Below are 23,642 nucleotides of genomic sequence, written 5' to 3'. Positions count from 1 at the left end.
CAAAAGGAGTACAGCCTGATTTTTCTTTCGAGCAACAGCATAAAAACTTTTACGGTATTTTATTCTACTTGTAACTATAAACCAGAATTCACAGAATTTGTCAACATTGCATCCATCAACTGCATCACTGATATTTATTTTTCAAAAGTTAAAGGTGACTTCACATTAATTAGGAAGACAGGAGCTGCAGATAAACTGAGCTGATGGACAGAACACATTTTTCAATGACTGTTCCAGAAAATCTAGCAAACAAGCTGGCTTTACAGTGATTGATGCCCTTATTTATAAAGTTATATTTGTCTTAAAAGTATATTTTGCTTATATATTTATTCTTTATCCACATTACTACCAACCTAAAGCTGTGCTTATTCTCTGTGAAGAGCATCAATGTTGTTGGTGGGGTCCCCTCAAATCTTATTCAGTCCATATGCTTAAACCGTCATCAGTCACATCATCATTTGATTATGAAGATTACTAGACAAACACGTGGGCAGACAGCCTCAGTTTTACTCCCTGACTCCTCGGGGTGCTGTGGAGGAGGTGCTCCTTTCTTCCTCCCTCACCAGAGCTCAACTGCTTGTTGAGCCTCGGCGACTGGCTCCACCACTTCATGAGATTTTGTTGCTGCTGCTACTCTGCATCGACTCACAGTAACACAACCGAGCTGAAGAAAAAAGTTAAACGATAGAGAGACCAGCTTCTTTTCAAAGGTATCGTCCCCGCCAAAGTTACTTTTTAAATAAGGATATCTTTATACTCTATAGCAAAAGGTAACGAATTGTACTAGTGATTTTCCACATTTTAGAAAAAAATTATATTTCACATTTTTAGAATTATTGTATATGGCTATGTATTTTTTGCATTCGCTTGTTTTCAGAATTGTATGTCATGAAAATTAATTAGCAGGCAAGTTTTCTTATTTAGTGTCCGTTTTGAGTTAACATAATCCCTACAAAGATATGCAGGAATAAATAATTTAAAGTCACATAGAGCATTACCTTTTAGCCTTTTAATGCCAGGTACAACGCACTGCTCGCAGGCAGTCAGATTATACATGAATATGAAGAAAGCAATAACTGCCTGAGGTTAATATAAACAGAAAATGTAGAAAATAAAAACTCTCCAAGGGGTCTAAAACCATTTTCTCACATTTTATGTTTCTTATCAAACTCCCATTTTAAGGCACTTCCATTGTAAAATGATTATGATGATTATGATTTTGTATCACAGTTCACAGCACAATATTAAATTTGCTAAATGACAGTATTAACTGCAGAGCAAGGTGTTAGTGAGAAAACTTCAACCTGAATAACCTGAAAAATGTAATTCTTCTTTTTATGGTTATTAAGATCTATTTCGTATTATCAATCAGATAAATTTATTTGGTTCATGAATGGCTTGACATGAAAGACCTAGGATTATAGTAGCAATACAATATATGAATACATTGTGGTTAAATAAAAAATTCTCAAAAGTATCTTGATGTATAATTTCGTCACATAGAAGTGCAATCCTTCACATTACTTTTATAATGACTGACAGATTAGAACTCTCTTCTCTAGATCTATGTTTTAGTTTAGTCACAGGCAATATTGCTCAGACATTGAAGAAGAGTACCGTATATCATCACAGTTATGTCATAAACATATTAAAAGAAAAATTTACAAAATACATCCATGCATCAACCTCAGAGATGTTAAGAAAGACCAAACTTTTGAAATGTCAGGGCTTGTCCTGTTTGTCCAAACTGAAGAAGCCTCTTGGATGAGAGGTAAACTGTCTTCAACCAACCTTAAACAAGCTGTTGATTCTTTGTGTGCTCTTCTTGATTTTCCTTGACTTGGATGTCTGAGAACCTACTTAGACTTGTCCTGTATTACTCCGATTCTCTCTACGCAGCTACTTTTTGAGTCTTGATTTGACATTAGTGTGCCAGCACGTCGTGGCGCTTGGCATGCCCTGGACCAGACCCAAGGTGGACCTTCATGCTGGTGCAGCAGAGGCCATGGATCAGTACAACATCGACGATCACCACTACGAGGGCTCCCTTTTCCCCACCTCAACCCTCATCCCTGTCACTGTCATCTGCATCCTCATCTTCATTATCGGTGTTACAGGCAACACCATGACCATTCTTATCATTCAGCATTTCAAAGACATGAAGACAACCACCAACCTCTACTTGTCCAGCATGGCGGTGTCTGATCTTATCATCTTCCTGTGCTTGCCATTTGACCTCTACCGCCTGTGGAAGTATGTGCCCTGGCTATTTGGTGAAGCAGTGTGCCGCTTCTATCACTACATATTTGAGGGGTGCACCTCTGCCACCATACTTCACATCACTGCTCTGAGCATTGAACGCTATCTGGCCATCAGCTTCCCCCTCAAGACCAAGGTGGTGGTGACCAGACGCAGGGTCCAGTACATAATTTTTGCCCTCTGGGTTTTTGCCCTGGTTTCTGCCGCGCCCACACTCTTCCTGGTTGGGGTGGAGTACGACAATGACACCTATCCAGATGACAACACAAGGCAGTGCAAGCACACAAGCTACGCCATCAGTTCCGGACAGCTGCACATCATGCTCTGGATGTCCACCACTTATTTTTTCTGTCCAATGCTCTGCCTTCTCTTCCTTTACGGCTCCATTGGGTGTAAACTGTGGAAAATGAAAAATGATCTGCAAGGCCCCTGTGCTTTGGCCCGTGAAAGATCCCATAGGCAAACAGTTAAGATTCTGGGTAAGTGAGTTGTTCTTATTGTTCTTAATGTCGGGAGACATGTGTTATGTGTCATTAATGCTGATGACAGACAGCAATCAGGGCACACTGCCACTCATTCTCTATGAATATTTAATCAAAATTTCTACATATTTTTAATTTGTACTACATGTTAAACCCAAAGTGGTTTCACCAGCCTGTTCAATACACTTCTCTCAGGGTGCTTTGACGGGGCTTTTTAATGCAAGTTAGTGTGTGGAGGAGAAAGCTGGTACAATAGGCTGTTGCTGGTATCAGCTGGTGAATCACATTTTGTCTGAAGCTAATGCTCTGCAACTGCACATACTGATTGGCTTAATATGCAGCTCTGGCATATTGTGCAGGAAACCCTGTTTAACGGTAAAAGACTGTAGCTAGGCCAAACTGCATTGACCAAATACCTAATCATGATGCATCCATTAGGATATTAATTCTGTTCATTAGCTGAGCACACATTGCACAGAGCTCATGTTGTCAGATCTGTTGCCATTTGTATCCACATTTGTTGAATCCCAAATTGGATTGTCATCATAGGCTTCCATGAATCAGCCTTAATGGAAATTTGCATGCTCTCACAGTTCTTTTTAATCTGCATATGTCACACATGTCAGCAGTCACGCAATGATCATTCTTCCCATACAACTAGAGAAGATCAATATATCACTTATCTGTTCAGTATCTGTTGCCGGTGTATTTCTGCTCTCTTATTATTGCCATTTATGAATAACTGCAATTACTTATTCATAAATAATTTGGTTTATGAGGGCCAAATACCTGTCTCTTTTATTTATTAAGATCAGATTCTAATTTCAGAACCTACTACCCCTCAGAGGCAAACTCATTGCAATTTTATCCACTGGGAAATTTTGATCAACATTAGTGAGCTAGTGATTAATGTGTCTCTCAAAAGCTCAATAAACCTTTGTTCTTTTTTAAATTTATTTGTGGGATTTGTATTGCCTATGTGACATTTCGGATGTTTGTGTTGTATGCTCTATGTTACTTATTTGAAAAATTTGATTTGAATTATAGATTGCTGTACTTGAAGAAACAGAAGATGCCCTTGACTTGTGCACTTATTTACTAGATACTCTTTACTACATATTCTTTAAATCAAATCTTATCACATGGATCTTTTCAGAATGAGCGTATGCGCTATTTTAGGTAATAATCACATAAATCTTGTAAAGGCCTACTGAAGCACTACTCAAAAGGTCCTTCACTGCAAGGACCTTTTGAGTAGTGCTTCAAAGAAGTGTACATTAGCTGAAAAGCAGAGAGAAATAAGTATTTAATAGAACTATGTTATGTACTAAAAATTGTACTAATTTTCCTCATTTAATTTGATTTCACTCCCAGTGGTGGTGGTGCTGGCCTTCATAATCTGCTGGCTGCCTTACCACATTGGTAGAAACCTTTTTGCCCAGGTGGACGACTATGACACGGCCATGCTGAGCCAGAAATTCAACATGGCCTCCATGATGCTCTGCTACCTCAGCGCCTCCATCAACCCTGTCGTCTACAACCTCATGTCACGGAAGTACAGGACTGCAGCCAAGCGTCTCTTCCTGTTACACCACAGGCCCAGACAAGCTCACCATGGTCTGAGACAACTCTGTGTCAATGACCACATCTCCACCTTGAACGAAAGTCTGACGGGAGTCTGAGGCCCTGTGAACTTTAGAGGCTTGTTTGACTTAATTTGCTTTTTTCAGGAGTGTAAGCTAAAGGTGAAACCTGTTGAAGTTGTGTAGCGGAGGAATGCTTGTTGCATTTGATCTTTTTTGAGCTAGAAAAGATCGAAGTGCTTTTCTGCACTTCAATGCAAAATTAGATTTCTACCACTCGGTGGCATTTTGTTCACAGCTACTGTTTAAGATATTCAGTCGTGCCTGACGATTATCTTTTTGTCAAGAAAATAGAGGTTTCAGTGAAAACTATGTCATTTACATTTGCTTATTTGAGTGTTGCACGCCATACAAAAGACGTTACCTCTTGTGCCCTGCTCCATGTTTTTCTTGCTCGATGTCAGTGCTTAATGAACACATGCACCATTTCAGTCAACAATTAGTATCAATCAGCAGCAAATCATTCATCTTTGTTAGTGAAAAATGATGTTTGTCACATTTGACGTGACTGTTCATTTGTAATGTTTAATTGTGGTCTTGGCAGTTGTAAAATTGAATTTAGTAAATGTATGGTGAACAATTGTTATCGTACTTGTTGCTGTTTGTTCTCTTAATCAAGAAAAACAAAGCAAGTAAGCCTATTAGCTGTGGGCCATTAATTGTTCAGATGTGTGCGTGTGCATGTGCATGTGTGTGTGTGTGTGTGTGTGTGTGTGTAAAGCTGTTTACCATCCCTCTAACAGACGGAACATAAACCTGAAAAGAAAAAAACAAATTACAGTGAAATGGGGTACCTGTTGTTTGTGTGTGTGATGCAGAGACCACCTGCGCCCTGAGGTGTTGGTGATGCATATGTGTCGCCTATCATATTTAATCTGTCACTGCTATTATATTATGTGGGCTCTATGTTTGATTTACAATACCAGCCAATGTCCTTGCATCACCATATTCAAAGTAATGGCTGCTCCGAGTGCATTTTAAAAAGGAAAAAAAGTATCAGGTTGTCAGCAGTGCCAGGTTTTATTGTTTTTATTGCTTCCACTTGCATAATGTTGTGCAATTCTTTCTTTGATGCTGCATTCACATTAGAAATGACGCACATTGGTGCCTCTTGCACAGTAGCAAGAAAGGTAACATCAAAGTTATGCTTTATAACCTATAAAAAGTCTAAACTAAAAATATGCGTTTATAAGTTTTTCACTTTCTCCCATACATCTTGTTCTTTAAAAGAGGCTGTGTGATATTTACCTATGACTCACCAGGCCTTGGTTTGCACAAACACAAAGAGACAAAGTCGCTCTCGCCTGACTCATCCTCATGACACTTTTTTCACCAAGCCATTCATCTCTGTCAGAGGAGATGAAGCAGTGGGTTCTAGCGTATATCCCACAGACTCCTCCACACGCTCCTCTGTTGCTTATTTTCCTTTCCGATAATGCTGGCGATTGCAAACAGCTCATGCAGAGCTGTCAACACCTCCCTCTGGCCTTCTTCACACCACCTCGAATCTTTTAGTTTTGAAGTATACAGTTTGTTTGTTTAAGTTCTACTCTTTAGGCCCTGACCTCTACTCTATCATCAAACCTCTCACATCCTGCACACAGCTGTGCACAGATCTGAATTACAGAGGTACTTATTTATCATAATTATAATAAAGATGCTGGGCGACATGGAAGCGCAGTGAGTAGCAGTGTTGTCACACTGCAAAGCGGTTCCTGGTTCGAGCCCTGCTCCGTGCATGAGTTTGGATGTTCTCCCGTGTCTGTGCGGGTTCTCTCCAGGTATTTTGGCTTCTTACAACCCCCAAAAACATGCACTTCAGGTGAATTGGCTAGTCTCAAATTGTCCATAGAGGTGAGTGTGTGCATACGTGTTTGCTTGTCCTCCATGTGGACTGGTGTCACACCCAGAATTTACCCTGCCCCATTACCAAAGTCTGCTGGGATAGGTTCCAGCAACCCCGCGACATACAACAGTGGAAGAAGCGGCAGGAAGGGCATCCAGCATGAAAAAACTTTGCCAAACAAATGTGAGCGTTAATCTAAAATGGAATAAAGATGACACTCTGTGGTGACTCCTAAAGGGATGTGCCGAAAGGAAGGTGATGCTAGATATATAAATAAAATATATAGGTATATTTTTCAAAAGGCTTGTAGCATTAATGTTCTATTAATTACTGTGATGTTATATTCCTTCTGCTTACCACTCTGCTTGCAATCCTGTAATGCAGCTGCGTTCACCAACATTATGTCAATGTAGCTGACGTAATTGACATTTCTACCAGAGGGGGGAACCAGGGTCTCTCTGTCTCTCTCTGTTCTTGGAATCTACATGAAAACAGCAGTCCACCTATAGGATGAGTTTGTAAGTGATGCTTATAAGCCTTCACTTTCTGTCCATTTCTGCAAATTATCAGCAAAACTTCACCTCCTGTTTGGTTTCCTATGCCTGCTGGTCCTCCATGTGACCACATGAATGCTAAGTAAAATGGATGTTGGATAAGACAGGAATCTTCATTTCTCATTTTTTTCCCGTGAAAGGAGTTTTTTTTTTCTCTCTCCATGGATCCAGAAGTGCAAAGATTTTCATTTAATTTAATTTCAAACTTTAAGAAATCAGCAGGCACTCCGTGCACCTTCTGTACCTTTAATGGCTAAAATAATTATTATAAACTTTAATTATATTACCACTTCACTTCTAAAGCTTTTAGAAATTATTTAACCAAAAACCTTACTATTTCAAAAGTCAAGGCCAAGTTTCTCCAACATAATTTGACAGATTTGTGCAAATTTCAGGCTAACACATGCTTGGTAACCCTGAGGTGTTTGATCATGAAAGCTACCTGGCCTACTTGCAGGATTATGCACATCCTCTACACTAGAATGTGTTATTGAATGTGTGATCTTTGCTTTACACTGAGACAAAAAAATGACAGAAATCGCAAAAAAAATTATTTTAAGCAGCAGACTTTTCATGTGAATTGATTCAGCTGCTGATTCACAGACCTGAAGGAACAAAATGTTAATGTTAGTCTCCACCCTTCCTGCAGCTAACCATTAAATGGCTTCTCTTTACGTCAACAACCCCCATAAGTGACTAGCTGTTTTTCCTCCATCCTCTCAGCAGAATGACAGAGAATAGCTGAAAAAATAAGCTATATAAAATTACCTGCAATGAGTGTGGATTTTAATGAAGTTAAGAGTACAAAACACCATTTTCAGCAGAAAACAGCGTAAGAGATGTGCCAAATCAGAATCCATCTTTTGCAGTGTTCTGGTATTTGATAAGTTGCAAGAGGAGGCTCAGCTTTGAATGCAATACCTAATGTTAGTCATCCACTCTATCCAAGAGGGGTCGTTCTTGATCCAGCTACTTTTACGCTTATAGTTTTGTTGTAATAAAAAAAAAAAAGATGAATATGCTGATATATATTTGGAGGATTGGACTCTCCAAATATATCAGCATGGGCTATGATGTTTGCAGATGACATTGTGATCTGTAGTGAGAGCAGGGAACAGGTGGAGGAGAAGCTAGAGAGGTGGAGGTTTGTCCTGGAAAGGAGAGGAATGAAGGTTAGCCGCAGTAAGACAGAGTACATGTGTGTGAATGAGAGGGACCCAAGTGGAAGAGTGAGGTTACAGGGAGAAGAGATCAAGAAGGTGGAAGATTTCAAGTACTTAGGGTCAACCGTCCAGAGCAATGGAGAGTGTGGAAAAGAGGTGAAGAAGCGTGTCCAGGCAGGATGGAACGGGTGGAGAAAAGTGTCAGGTGTGATGTGTGATAGAAGAGTTTCAGCTAAAATGAAAGGAAAGGTGTACAAAACTGTGGTGAGACCAGCGATGTTGTTTGGTCTAGAGACAGTGCCACTGAGGTCAAAGACAGGAGACAGAGCTGGAGGTAGCAGAGATGAAGATGCTGAGGTTCTCTCTGGGAGTGACCAGGATGGATAGGATCAGGAATGAGTACATCAGAGGGACAGCACATGTTAGAGGTTTTGGAGATAAAGTCAGAGAGGCCAGACTGAGATGGTTTGGACATGTCCAGAGGGGAGATAGTGAATATATTGGTAGAAGGATGCTGAGTTTTGAACTGCCAGGCAGGAGGCCTAGAGGAAGACCAAAGAGGAGGTTTATGGATGTAGTGAAAGAGGACATGAAGGTAGTTGTTGTGAGAGAAGAGGATGCAGAAGACAGGGTTAGATGGAGGCAATCGATTCGCTGTGGCGACCCCTGAAGGGAAAAGCTGAAAGGAGAATAAGAAGAAGAAGAAGATTTGGAGGATTGGAGACCCTGTAAGTACTGAAGGATGGTTGAAATGATCTAACAAAATATGAACTATAGAGTGTTATGGAATAACCGTCACGTGCCACTGGCATACAAGGGCATACAGAACTTCTTGTTATTTTTACTGGAACTTAATTATAATAAAGCCACCTTCACAAACATTGTGTGAATGGTTTATAAGTGGTTTGCTAATAAGATTGTCAACACATTATTAATTAGTAAGAAGCTGCTATGAATCATAAAATTAAAAGGACAACAGCAGCCAGTATCTTGCCAAGTGTATTTTTTTCTGCAGTAAAAAAGATATAATGGGAGAAAAGTAAATTTTTTATTTAAATTCTATTGTATTATCCCAGGTTTTTTGGTCTAATGGAACAACAATTTTTGAAATTGGTGCATTACTGAAAGAGAGAGCTGCAGCCAGCATCCACGGATTGAGCTGTAATTTATTCTTTGTGGATTTGTCTGACAACATTTTGCAAATGATTCATAAAGAGAGATACCATTTTATACCCCCACCCAGTGGGGCATTTAGAGTTACTCTTGTCAGTCCATGTGTAACGAGGTACGTAGCAAGGCCTCTTCACATCCATACAAATGTCACACATATTATATTGTTTCAATGGGCTTTTCCTCCCCCACTCAGACATAACTTTCATTCAATGATTTTCATGTCATCTTTCTCACACCTATGATAAAAGTTATGATAACTTCATACTAGCACAAACTGATGTTTATCCTGTGGTGGGAGGTGGGGTTTTTTTTCTGTGTTTAATCGGACTAAATCTAATAATATTTTATTAGATAAATATTTGATCATTTCCCTATCACACTCTTTACAAAGCAGAACACAATAAAAATAGAATGTGCACAGTAGCATCTTACCTGAGCAGATAATGAGTTCTCATTGATTGTTGAACTATATTTTAAGTTGTTATAATTATTTTAAACCCTTTACAGTCTAATTAGTAATTAGTCGCACCTAGTTTGTGGTAGTCTGGTGAGGACGGCTCACAGCCTGCAGACAAGGCAGCTGGAACAACATTTTGCCACCTTCAAAATAAAAGAACGTACCAAATTACAAGTGTGGCATAAATTCGATTCAAGCTATTAACAATGTACGTACAACTAATGTTCAGATGCAAATATATATATGAGTGTTACTTCTGACGGAGAGGAAAAAAAACAAACAAAAAAACAGCTGCTCTACTCACCAGGCCACATTCCTACTGCTGACGTCACAGCAGGTGTTTTCCATCAGCTGGCATGGCTGAAGAAATGCAGAATGAACCCGTTTGGGTGTAGCAAGAACTGAAACATGTTTTAAATTCTTAGCTCATAGTGAGTAGGCTCTTAGATGTCACTATTGATTGATCGGTACGATTAGTATTGTCTGTAAGTAAAATATGAAGTAACGTTTTCTGACCTGCTCCCGCTACTGCTTTAAGAGGAATTCAAACAGTGTGTTTTATTTTGAAATTCTATACCGGAACTATTATTTTTAGCAGGACAAACTTGACGGACCTGAGGAGGACAAGTACTGTCCGTGTAAAAGTTGTACGCCCCCCTCCCGTGAGAATGATTTGGCTCCAGATATAAACACTCTACTCCGCTCTGTCCTCACTCTCTTCTCCACTTGCGGGCAGTCAACCCGAAAAACAAACAAAAAATAAAGCCAGAGCAGACGATCGGAGGTCCATTCCCCAGGATGGAGGTAAAACAAAAAGAGACTCATCCATTTGTTGTGGTCTGAGCTTACTTGTAAATGTTTTAAGGTGATTCAACTGAGTTTGGGTTGAACATCCCATCATAGAGGACTCTGAGGAGCCTGTGTTCTTACCGAAATATTTCTGGAGGCACCTGGACTTCTCTGTTCAACTGTTTAGCAAATAGATTTATTTTTTTTAATATACAGTAATGCATTTGTTTAGTGCACACAAGGAGCATCACATGACTTTACATTACTGTAAAAGAATTTAAATAATCTTTGGCATAATTGTGATATTTCTGATTTTACTATTTTTACGATTTTAATATTACTAAATATTAAAATAAATAAAAACTAAAAAAAACAACTTCATATTGATGAATGTATTTCTCTGTCCTAATGAAGGGTGGAGTTGTTATTTCTACACACACACACACACACACACACACACACACACACACACACACACACTGCAGTGACAGTAGCTATAGTTTTATTGTGCTTCAGGCTGATAGCATCTCTAACTAATGCCTAACAGATTATTTTTCGTGATTGATGATGATGATGATGATGATGTTTGTGCATTGTGATAAATCTGTTGAGGAAACGCTACTGATTAATTTTCTTTTCCCTGTAATCCATGTGGCATTTAAGATTGAATTTTCCAATAAGATATTTCCACCCATCACGCCCTCACCATGTGTTTGCTCCCTGGAGGCTGACTTTCCTTTACCGTCATGTCTAAGTTTAAGAATAGCTGTAGAAAACATGTGTCTTTATGGTATAGGATGCCTGTCCAAGTCTTTCCTCAACTGTTTTTCCTGCAGGGTTTGCTCACAGATTTGTGGCCTCCTCCCTACATAACAAGGCATTCCCTTAGACTTCTCACATCTTCTCAAGTATTTAATGTCATGTGGTGAAAAGGAAGAGAAACACCCATTTTCCTCCCCACAGCACGTGAGTGGGAACATTAGCTGTCTACAACAGAAAGGCTCCTATGTGCTTACACCATTCAAACTTAGCACACATGTGCTTTAAGACAGTTCATCTTAGATTTAAAAACGTATGTTTCTTTCACTGTTGCAAAAATTGCAGTAAAAGTATTTGGATTCCCCCAGAGATGAGAGATGAAGTATTAGGATCATTAATAATCCTGAAAATGCATAAGACACTAAGCTTTGAGATGGGGAAGCAGACTCGACTATGGAAGAAACCTCACAATGAAAAATTAAATTGACTTCAATAATTTAAATGCTTATTTCATACTTCAATGTCAAGATAAATTTGCCTTTATCACAGATAAAGTCATATTTTTTTTAACATTTTAATTATAATTGACTTTATCACTTTCAGAATCAAACTTCTGTTGACTGTTCAGTAAAATATGACATATCAATGACTGTCACAAAAACCTTTCAGTCATGAAGTCAAGTCTAACAATCCAGATAGTTTTGTTAGGTTAGTGTGTTTAATGTCGTCCGTCTGTTTTTTCTTCTCAGCGCCCCCAAAGGATAATCTCAGAGTTTTTCACATCAGTGTTTTTTTCTTACTATACTGAAGATTTTAACCCCAGAAATGAGTTTGGGGAAAAGCAACCAGTTTTCAATGATATTCATAGTTTGTACTGGAAAGTTTTCCATCTATTTTTCTAATATTTTCATGCTACTGTATATTTTACTTAAAGTATCTGTATACAAATGTTGAGCCACTACTGACTGTGAACTGGCTGTCTTTTAAACTGCTACAGCTTTGATGATGTCACATTAGTTTATATTCTAGGCTTAGATAAGATGGGTTCATGTTTACCAGGAATGATTTACACCAGCTGCCTCAATTGAGCCGTCAAGGGAGATTAACACATGGAAATTATTAAACGTTGTGTTTTACTTGCCGGAATGACAACATTTTAACTATATAATCCACAAATATGTGCACTTCAGTGTGCGTGCATGCACCTGTGGAGTTGTACTATATGCGTTGGGTTGTGGTTTGTGCTGATGGGTTTTCTTTTGATGGAAAAATAAAACCACAGCCAGAGGAGTGAGTATTTAGGATTGCCCTGCCAACCATTTGGCGTGCACGTTTGTTATATAATTCATAGTAAAGTTAAGAGCCCAATAACACGGGGCCTCAGTCTGCACCAGCCAGACATGTGCTAATGTGTTGGTTTTCGGCCGTTTTAGTCATCAACAGTATGGAATACAATTTTAAATTGTGTCTCGTTATTATTTTTACATGAATATTCCCCATACTATACATACATTTGCCATTTGTTCTACAGTCACTCCCACCAGACCTGGTGTGTAGAATATGACATGGAGTAAACAAGTCATGAATGGTTTCTCAAGTATCAAATGGATACCAATTTAAAACAGTTAAAAAAAAACAAACTTTGCCCCATGCAACTGATGCTCGAGTTGGATCTTACTGCTGTAAGTGAAAAATGCCCACCAAGGCATTAATTTGAGTTGATTTGATGTAGAAAACAGCAGAATGAGCAGATTGCAAATATCTTCATATATTCATTGTTATTGCACTCTGTACAGTCTCATAACATATCCTGCTTCCCCTGTGGTAACAGTAACAGTGGAGCAGCTACAACTAGCTTGAGTCATAATTAGCTGCAGTTGCCATGTGACTGAGGGAGACTACAGTCATCACAAAAGTAATTTTATTACTAATAGTACCACTTGATTAACTGATCTCATATCTTTTTCCCCTCTTAGTCTATCAACTGAGAAATGAGAACAAGTGGATACTCATTTAAAATGGGATGTGATTATTACACCATTACAGTTTTCCCAATGATGTCCGCAATAATATGCATTATTGGTATATCTTTTATTGATGTACATGGTTAACTATTGACAAGCCAATCATCAGGGCATCCATATTGTATTTTTAGATAATTATGTGGCCACATATTCCAGATGTTGGACATCGCAAAAACTAGGATTACAGAGATTACTTTCATCTTGAACGCTGCAGCACATACTGCATGGTTGTCATTATCTGGACTTTTTATGCACAGTGAGTAATGCACTCAATATCTACTCACTCATCGTTTAAACAACCACCTGAGACAGACATATTGCACACTACTAAATGATGTTCTCTAGAGGTTCACATGTTAGGCCTGCAAGATGCACATGCGTGTTTAGGTTGACAAAGATTCAATGTAAAAAACCTGTATGAGACTATGTGAGATGCAAAATTGCTAACATAAAATGAGCAGTTTACTGATTACACACTGTACCGACATTGACAGATTGGTTGCATTGTTCTGTGAATTTTTTTTAACCCCTTTTATTGCATTATTTACATTTACATTTTGAGTCATAAAGTAACTGTGTGAAAGCTTGGTTCGTTGAAGGACATTTGCTCCTTTATGACCAATAAGATGCATCATAAAGCGTCCTAATTCCATCGCTGCTTAGCTGCTTTTCATTTACAGGGCAGTTGTTGTTCTTTTCTTAAACACTGTTATTATGTACTGTCATAATAGGCCCCTCAAAGTCACATACGCTAATGTGTTTTTCTCTGTATCTCATTATCTGGCCCTGACTTTCAGTCTGGAGCAGTGTGTGGGCCAGAGAGATAGCCAGGGTGGGAACTAGAGTGGAGATATTGAGTAGGACATAATAATCTGTTAAAGAAAACATATGCTGTAAGCTTGAAGGAAGTTATGTCACGATGCTTAGACTCAGTGGAATGACTTCAAACATGGAAACTGATTTCAGCTTTTCTCTCAAGCTCTTTCTCAGTGTACAATAGTTTTTCCAGTCAAGCTTTTGAGACATTGGGAGCAAGTTGAGGGAGTAATTTCCGTCAAACCAGGCTTGATTTGAATATTTCAGAGTGGCAGTCAGTTGATATCAGACATCTGCAAACTTGTATAGGTATAAAGGTTAAGCACATGAGTTTCATACAGAAACTCGAAAAAACAATGTCAAGATGATTTAAATTTATTTCCAAACCTCCCCGCCGAACAGTTGAACTATCATATCTGCTCCTCCTCACACTCTTCTTTTATCACAAAGCTAAAATTGTTATTTTATTTATTTTTTCTATATAAAAAGTGCGAACCTACAAAGAGTTGCAAACTGAAATGTAGTCACTTTCTACTTCTGAATTCATGAATAGACTTTCCACTACCCTCTGTGTGGAGCCACGACTTCTCACACACTGTATGTCCCTCCTTATTCCTATTAAACAGCAGACTACTGGACACTAAAATAAGTCAGCCATGAATGCCATACCCTTTGGCACTGGATCTCTGCATGCTATTGCAGAGGGAAGGTGCTGGGTCGATGAATGAAATCATCCTACAGTATGACTGTGATACTTAACCTCGTCCTCAGCTATCTGATCCTCTGTCCAGATGGTCTTTGTTGGTGTGATTGCGAAATCAGAGTGGATGAGAATACCAGAACACCATGTAGAATCCCCAACAGATGCTTTTAGGAAATATTTTCTGCAACGAACACTTTGGAATCATTCTGTCCACACCAGCTCTCACTGAACAACAGCTCAGATCATATTATACAGGCCACTGGAGTTATCATATTGCAATATCCTTGTGCATTCTACTACCAGGACTGGCTCTTACATGTGTTAATATATCTTTATATAGTTTCCGTGTCAAATAGTGTACTTTAGTAGCTGGGAACTTCAATCATTAATTGTGCCATTGATCTCATAAAGGAAAAAGGCATTCCAATTGAGAATTTAACTTTATCAACTGTTCCCATGTCATCCAGATTCATTTTCCTCCTTGCTAGATGCTTATTGTGTTATTTAATATTTGTTCCCCCACCCTGCAGCACTAGACGACATCTGCAGCTCCACCCATTTCCCTTATGAAAGAGGCAGCAATTGCATGTGCTGCAGATGTGTGCGTCCATTTACCTCATTGCTCCGACTGAGGGCCTTTCAAGGGTACCTTTACAAACACAATGCGTAGAAAGACACAAATAACACACTTTAGTCAGAGCTGTGGAAAAGTGAGATATTCAGATGATGTCCAGGCCAAAAACACATCATGTTTTCCTGGAAAGAGCGAGGGAGAAGATGGCTGTCTGCTCTCTTACCACCAACAAGTATAGGCAGAAGGGAGCAGCTCACTTGGGTTTTCCCCGAGGCAGAACAAGCTGACTTAGGAAAACAAAGTCTGCAGGCTAAAGCTGAAGCCCTTACCCTTAGGGATGTTAATAAAAAGATCTTGCTTAACATCTGTGCTATAGTGTGGGGCTTTATTCGTGGGGCACACCAGAAACAGCTTATGGAGATTGAGAGCAGAAAACAAAGAGTTAAAGGCCCTGAGCCAAACATCATCTTAATCAGATCCATGGTGGATTACATGGTCACTGCTCTCTGACCACTACTGTTATATCAAGGAGATATGTTGGGATTTACTGAGACTCTATTCATGTACTTCTCCCTGCCTGCGGAACTAGAAGTCACAGGAACAGACAACAGCCAGCTTTTTGTGATATTGACTCTGTTCTCTCTACATCCGATGATCATACAGTAAACCTCGTGTCTCCACACAGCCTGGAAATTAAAATGAACCTTCTGTCATCCAAATGAAGCTCACTGAAGATGCACACATTTAACTTTTATTAAATGAAAAATAATGTTAGACGCCTGGTAGTAGTAGTAGTAGTAGTAGTAGTAGTAGTAGTAGTAGTACTTTATTGATCCCTTAATGAGGTTCCGCCAGGGAAATTGATAATATCCGTAAACACAAATTTTTACTACTTCAGGATTTGATGGAGGATAACCATGTACCAATGTATCAACATTTGTTTTATGGTCAGATTTTGAGTTTTTTGGGTTAGGGTTTAGGCAAGAAAATACTTGTTTTTTAATTGCTATTTAATAATCAGAAAGCTATCGTTGATCATTGGGCATCAGTGCTGTTGTCTGTGACTGTGAAGAAATCATCCAGTGCAGTTTCTAGGGAGTCAGTCCAGAAATAGCTGATTTTTTTGAAAGGAGGTAGACCTTTCTACTCCTTCACTGTTTTGGGAAAAAATAAAGTTAATCACACGGGTAAGGCTCTGCTTTAAGTGGCTTTCTTTTTCATCGTTTCCTTGTTTAGACATGCTCAATTGCACTGTATGCTACAGCACGGTATGTTTCACATGTGGTCTAGCATAATCAGGGCCAGTCTCTCAGGGGCTGAGGGGTTACAGAGCAGAGCCACGGCCCAAGCTGCCCACACAACTCTGGGGCTTTTTCTCAGGCCCAGAGCCCCAGAAATAGTTTCCCCTGCTCTCTGCTGCAGTGGCCCAAAGTTTCCCACTCTTCAGTGAGCATGGGGTCCCAGGTGACTAAGCTGCATGTATTACTGATAAACAGCAAAAATGCTTGCATTTCTCATGGAAATAAGGTTTCTTTATGCCAGCTCATTGAAACAGTGAAATGAGATGAGAGACATACTTTAGTTAAAACATATTCAAAGCGACAAACAGGAAATACTTCAGACAATGACTCAGTTTTTAAAAATAATAATCAGGGAAGATTAAAAGCTTAAAAACTAAAGTCTCTATTTTTAAGTAACAGTCAATATATTGTCATTTCCCCTGATTTTCACTCCACATGAAGAAGCTCAATAATTATAAGGGCTTATTGTTGTGAAAAGATACATGGAAGAATATTAATGGATGACTTTTCTGAAGTAACATGCTTTTAAAGGTAATTAACATGGAAAATCATACTTGTACATTTCTTTCTTAACATTAACAGTAAAATATGATACCAAATACCAAACATACACATACAAATATTATACTTTTAGTATTCCTTAAATATCTTAGAGGTTATTATATGGAAATTAAACAAACATTTGTACGTTATGTTTTAAAGGGGCTGGTAGACAAACCTCATTAAAGTTGGAACAATAGCTGAGGTGGAACATTGATTTTGTTCACCCAAAACATCTCTGCTATCATTTAAACAAAGCCCCGCTTCCTTTGCCTGCACTGGAGGTTGTTCTCTAAAGGAGTCATTTGTTCTGGAAGGACAGGAAAGAGTTAAACAATTAAAGATTACAAAATAACGGTGTGGAGGTTGGGTGGTCCTTTATGATTACTATTTATTCCGGATGAGAAAAAAGAACTCAGGAAAAGGGTTGGGATTCGGATTATAGGATTTAAATGTGGTACAGACACAGTGTGGGACTAGCTGGTGTTCTAATATTTTTGTGTGGTGAAAGTAAAGAGGTGAGGTCATGGTAAGAGCAAGGAAAAATGAAAATAAATTGTGTGATTAACATGTGGAATGTGTGTCTGTAAAACTTGGGACAACCATGTTTCCATGGCTATGGCTCAAACTGTGCAAAGAGGGGAGTGAACTGAGAGTGCATGCACAGGAAATGTGATAAAACTGGCAGCTGTGAGGAGAATCGTGAATTTTTAGTGGTCAAATAAAGTGTAATGGAGATGACAAATAGTATGAGAGCCAAAGAGAGAAAGGGCGGATCACAACAAGCAATAACTGTAAAATACAAGTTTTGTAACTGGTGACATGAAGAATGAGAATGTTCAGTCCTACTGGAACGCTCAGGCTGCTTGAAGCTGTAAACAGATGTCTTGACCTCCCCCCACAGTCCATAGGTTTTACCTAAAACGTGATCAACAAAGTGATATTGATATGTTGTCTTGAAGTTTTATATTTGTGCAGAGGAGGGATGTTTAGCAATCAGCTTGGGAGGAGTGGGAGACTGAAAGTAAAGAGGCCAAGAAGTGATAACAGTATAAGCCTGTAAGGACAGGTCCCTGCTGTCACAGGATGTTACACAGCTGTAGAGAGAGGGGTTTGCTTCCTGTGCTGGAATGAAACAGGCTCTTTAGCAGTAGAAAAGATAACCGTCTTCAAGGACAGCAGAGAACTCTACACACTGATGAAATTGTTGGGGGGTTTTTTGTTTCCTTATTCACTCTCTGTGCTGTGGCTCTCAATTGGCAATGAAGTGAAACATATTCTTCATTTTAAAGCATCCAACAGCTCAGCTATGAAATGACTCTCTGCACATGTCATGCTGATTGACAAAAACAGGAAATATTAAGTTGTAATTGAAATGAAAACCAAACCAAACATAGATCTAAATTAATCTGATCACATTGTGCATCTAAGGGTATTGTTTAATATCTCAGATCAGCAGGAAATGTCATAGCGAACAATCAATCTGTGCAAAGATGAAAGCTGGTATGTCAGATGTGTTTATTTTAAATCCTAAAACACAGAATAATCACTCATTTTAAATCAGTTAGATTCATTTGTAAATCCTTTGTGCGCCACTTTTTTACTTTTCTAACAGGATTCTCCATCCAAGCTGTCTGTTGCTGAGCTGGCAGGAAGATTCAAAGGTCATATTTTTCCAATGCCCACCTCAAAGGATGAGGTATTTGTATTTTACAACATGCAAAAATGTTCGAAATCAAAAAAAATTTTTGTCAATTGATATATCGTGTTTGTAGTGATTTCACTTTCCATGTCTACTTATTGTTGTTTGTAGCTTCCATTTCAAAGAAGACCACCTTGTTCCCTGAAGTTACAACATCAAAATGATGATGAAGAGTCAGATGTAAGTCATTTCTGACCAATACTGTAAATATGTGTCTTCTTAATTAAGAGGGTAACATTGCTGAATTTGTTCACTGTATATTTTCATTGCAACTTTTCACTGCAACAAAATCAACACATCAAACAATAATCTGCTGCAAAATAGACAATAAAAGTCCAGAGATGGATACATCATTCTGATTGCAATCACTTTATGAATATAAGATTACTTAATATGGATTTATATAAATTTTTGTTAAATATTTAAAGGCAGGGTACAAAAAACCCCAGCATGCTGGTTAAGTTTCTCTTGTTTCCCTTTTTTTGAAGTCTTATTTTGAGTCTTGCATGTTTGTGTTCTCTTGCAGAAAACTATTTCTTTCCCAAAGCCTTTTAAAATCAAGATGAACTCACCCATCACTGGGAAACTTCAGGTAAAGGCACCATGTCAGAGTTTTTAATGAGGGAAGCGGGACTCTTTTATAGGTCTCACCAATACAGAGAGGAGTTAACAGGGGTAGTGTGATATTCAAAGCATTGCTGCCACCCACTGTTCATTTGACACCAGTGCCTGAGCTGTTTGAGGAAAAGGGGGGAAGGGACTGTCCCTGTTGCTTCAATTGGCTCAGATTAATGAGCTAATGGGATCATGGGCTACCTAGCCTCTGCTGAGGCTCCACCATCGTTCCTTTAGACACGGTTGGCAGCCATGGGACAAAAGGGCTGTCGCTTCTCCCTCTTCTTCTTCTCCCCAGTGGAGGTAGGATAATGTCATCTAAACTCAAACAGTGTCTTAGACACAGACTTTTTATACACTTGTATCCTAGAGGAAAAATGGCTGCTGCTGTTTTTAACCAGGTTGTACATGTAGCAGGTGTGAATATTGGAGGGTGGCAGGTGCTTCCAGAGAAATGTCCCGTGTATATCTGTGTAACTCATTTTTACGATTGATTATTTCATTAATGCACTTATGATGGAAGTAACATAATGTATTAAGTATGTATCAAAAATGTTCATTTCAGACAATGTTGGATTTTACCTGTCCCACTCTCTGAAACCTCTGTTTTTATTCTCTACATAGCTTGTAGCATATTAATCTTACTCTTTCCTGCAGGCCAATCTTGCTCTGTCACCCACTGCTCTACTGCCTTCACCCAAGAGTCCTGAGGTGAAGCTCAAACCAGAACCATTGTCCCCCACCACACCCTGCAGTCAACTGAGCCCCAGCCTGGGGGCCTCACATCTACTCAATGAAGAGGAAGATTCCATCAGTTTCAATAACCCTCCTGATTCCACGCCACTGCCGAGCTTCAACAAGGTAAACATGAACTCTTGAAAAGCTGAAATTTACCATGACAACCTCCATGACAAATAGTTCTGGTCTATCTGTTACAGCGTCATGACTTTCTTAGCTATGATAAACTCTAAACTAGATAATCTTTCACATGTATGAAGGTTTTTGAAAATCCACCTGAAGTCATCAAATAATAAACTTGAGCTGCACAAGTTTGTGTCACATTGAGGACCCTGTGTTTCCCTACCACTATTCGCTGAGTGAGCTATGATGTCACAGTCAGACACGTGGTCAACATCTCTGATGTGTTTCTCATGGGCTGCTTCGCTTGTTTAAGCAGGCCTTTCATAAGCTGGAGTACGATGCCCCTGGAGTGTATGAGGGCCGCTACAGGCGGATTGAAGATGTAATCTCCTTAGCCTAGTTAGAGTCTCCAGGCACCAATTTATGCAGTGCTCTCCCACATATACTAATTACACTCAGACTGATATCAGAAACCATTAACGATTGAAATAAATTGAAATTGAGTGTAGACTCTTAACTGTCTTAAAACTGTGAATAGACTGTATTTTATAGATTATGTTTAAAAACATTACCTAAATTCCCCGCTGGTTCTCTCCTGCTTCCACACAGACTCGTGCACGGCTATCCTTCAAGCGACGCCCGCCTACAAGACAACACAGACGATCAGCAGGAGAGGAGGGGAGAGGTGTCCTGTCCCCATGTGAACTACACAGCTCAAGAGAAAATGGGGACAAGGACCAAGTATTGGAAAGCCCAACAGAAGAAGTTGAATACGGACAGCCAGTAAAAATTACAGAGGCTGAAGAGAAGGATGGGGACTGTCTAACACCTGAGGATGAGTTAGCAAAATGTGGCGTTGACAGCCTGAGAGATCCAGAGGAGGAGCAAGTAGAACAACCCCAGAGCGTGGAGACTGTGGAGGAAGAACAACATCCTGCAGAGCCTTGTACTGTCAAGCAGATAAAGGGTGATGTTAGGACAGAAGAAGAAGAAGGGGAAATGACTCAGGGGGAACTACATGGAGGAAATGATCAGATATGAGCTGTGAATATTTATGTATGTATGTAAAAAAAAACAAATGAATAAGTTATTTAATGATTTTACGAAGAAAACTGTTTGAAAAATCCTCTAGTCTGGTTTTGATCCCTCTGTTGCTCCCCCCTGGTCATACATGGAACAGGTCGTACAAACACTGGCAATGGGCAAAGCAGCAGTTTTCTGCACACAGTATTATTCACATTGCAACAGGTGGAGGAGTTTATGTCATACTGTACTGGTTCTGCAGCCAGAGCAGGACCAGACTCATATTTTTATGATTACATTATTTTTTTTCCTTTGCTGACATTTGTCTCAAACTAAAGTCATTGTGAAGAGTTCAACCTCAGAAGGAAATAATGAATGCTGATTTGAAAGAAGGAAAAAAAAGATTATATTCACACAGTTGTTGTCTGTTAGCACATACCAAACATGACATCTGACCAAATTACTTCAAGTTCAGGTTGACATTATGCAATTTGCTTATTTTGTTTTCTTTTAATGTATGTTAGGGTTCTTCTCTTCATGCCTGTCATTTTGTAAAGTACAACATATCTAAATTATAGACATACTGTGGAATACTTCGGGCCTCTGCAGTTAATATTGGATAATGCATAATAAGCAGTCGTTCGCTCTATGAGAAAAATGTTGACATTGCATCTATTTGGTCACATGTTTTGCTGAAAATAATCAATACAGGTCAGTATTGACATTTTTGTTTTATTCTAGTAGACTTGTCCTGTTAAATACTCAACATTATATATACTATATACATGTATTATCTCCTGACACAATTGCTTCTGTTCGGACAGTCTTCAGTCACATTAACTAAAACTAATGGTACTTTAAAAGTGAAGTTTTGAAGTTCCGTACACATGAACAGGTGATTTTAGTTACTTTCCTAATATAGGCCTCTTCTCGGGGTTCCAGGCTCTCTGCATGTTGTTCATCTCCTGTCTTTTCAGCAAAGCAATTCAGCAAAGGAAATGATGACCTGAAAGGCTGCTGAACTGACGCCAGAGTAAACAACCAGGGACAGCTATAATGTCACTACAGTGGAAAAGCTGTCAGTGCTATTTGTGTGTCTGCGTGAATGATTGTGTAGACGCAGTATAGAACACAAACACTTTAAGATGAACAACTTTAGGATGCAACAGACTCCACTCAAAACATAATGATAATACCTATTCTGAAGTGCCAAGGGTATCTGGAGGCCACAGATTTCCTGTTCAGTCAACCTGCAAACAACATAACAACACAGTGACCAACATGCACTGCCCACTGAGGAGTTTTAATTATTTAATTATTCCATACACAAAGTGCAGGAATTTTTTTTGTCAATTTGGCTGATTAATTACTCTAATGTGCATCTTTGGGTTTTTTTATCTTGATTTTGCTTATTCAGTTTGCTGTTTCATAAAGTGTAAAAGAATAAAGTGAAATACAACAGAGTGACATTCATAAAGCCTACATGTTTAACTAGTGTATTGACATATGTTCATGCCTACAAGGGGAAAAGTGTGTTAGTTGTAAAATAATCATTCATTCGTTCCTGTTCTTGAAGCAATCCTCTCATCTTCAGCCGCATAGCCAGGTCCGGGTCATGGGTTTTCCCTGGAGCCTATAAATGTGTAAATGTAAATGTGGCCGAAGGCCAGGTCCCTCTCCACCAAACAGATTTTCTCCTCAAGCTTTGATTGAAAAACCACAATCTTCTTCTTTTCCTTTCGGCTTTTCCCTTCGGGGGTCACCACAGTGAATCAGTTGCCTCCATCTAACCCTGTCTTCTACATCCTCTTCTCTCACACCAGCTACCTTCATGTCCTCTTTCACTACATTCATAAACCTCCTCTTTGGTCTTCCTCTAGGCCTCCTGCCTGGCAGTTCAAAACTCAGCTTCCTTCTACCAATATATTCACTATCTCTCCTCTGAACATGTCCAAACCATCTCAACTGAAAAACCACGATATTACACCAATTTAGGGTTGACCAAATTAGGCCTTGATGTGTCTTATTACTATATAGACTTGCATACTTTTCTTCCACAGAGTTTAGTAGAGATCCTCTTACAATCATTTCTAAAATATTTAAAAGTACTTGTGTGCATGCACAATTTTTGAATCAGGTCAGGTGATTTATATTCTCTTATCCAGCATGAAAAGTGAATTATTTTTATTTTATTTTTTCTGAAAATAAAATTCCTCATACATGCCTACAGTATAATAAGTTTTAGGTTATGGTATAGCTGTTGTTCAGGGCGTTAATAACATGGTATGAACATCTAGTAAAAAACATTTTTAACATCCTTTTAGATTTGTAATCTGGCTACAAATATTGTCTAATGAC

The 23,642-nt window shown here is 39.0% G+C and overlaps 2 protein-coding genes across 3 annotated transcripts; both read left to right on the top strand.

The window, feature by feature from the left end:
* Positions 1-1,954: 1,954 nt before the first annotated feature.
* On the top strand, positions 1,955-4,423 carry mlnr (motilin receptor). Its single transcript, XM_068317892.1, has 2 exons — positions 1,955-2,738; positions 4,116-4,423. The coding sequence occupies exons 1-2, from the start codon at positions 1,955-1,957 to the stop codon at positions 4,421-4,423; spliced, it is 1,092 nt and encodes a 363-aa protein (XP_068173993.1).
* Positions 4,424-10,241: 5,818 nt separating this feature from the next.
* Positions 10,242-22,747, top strand: zgc:153184 (uncharacterized protein LOC751652 homolog). 2 transcript variants are annotated; one of them, XM_068318220.1, is made up of 7 exons: positions 10,327-10,381; positions 11,203-11,332; positions 18,699-18,782; positions 18,897-18,965; positions 19,312-19,377; positions 20,058-20,261; positions 20,871-22,747. In XM_068318220.1, the coding sequence occupies exons 2-7, from the start codon at positions 11,282-11,284 to the stop codon at positions 21,300-21,302; spliced, it is 906 nt and encodes a 301-aa protein (XP_068174321.1). In that variant the 5' UTR covers positions 10,327-10,381; positions 11,203-11,281; the 3' UTR covers positions 21,303-22,747. The 2 variants fall into 2 exon arrangements, with proteins under 2 accessions (XP_068174322.1, XP_068174321.1); XM_068318221.1 differs by lacking the exon at positions 11,203-11,332 and having other exon boundaries at positions 10,242-10,381.
* The last annotated feature ends 895 nt before the right edge of the window (positions 22,748-23,642 follow it).

Source organism: Antennarius striatus, chromosome 6, assembly GCF_040054535.1.
Source record: "Antennarius striatus isolate MH-2024 chromosome 6, ASM4005453v1, whole genome shotgun sequence".
Classification (NCBI taxonomy): Eukaryota; Metazoa; Chordata; class Actinopteri; order Lophiiformes; family Antennariidae; genus Antennarius; species Antennarius striatus.
Note: the sequence above shows the minus strand (reverse complement) of the source record. Positions and strands in the feature narration are given on the sequence as shown.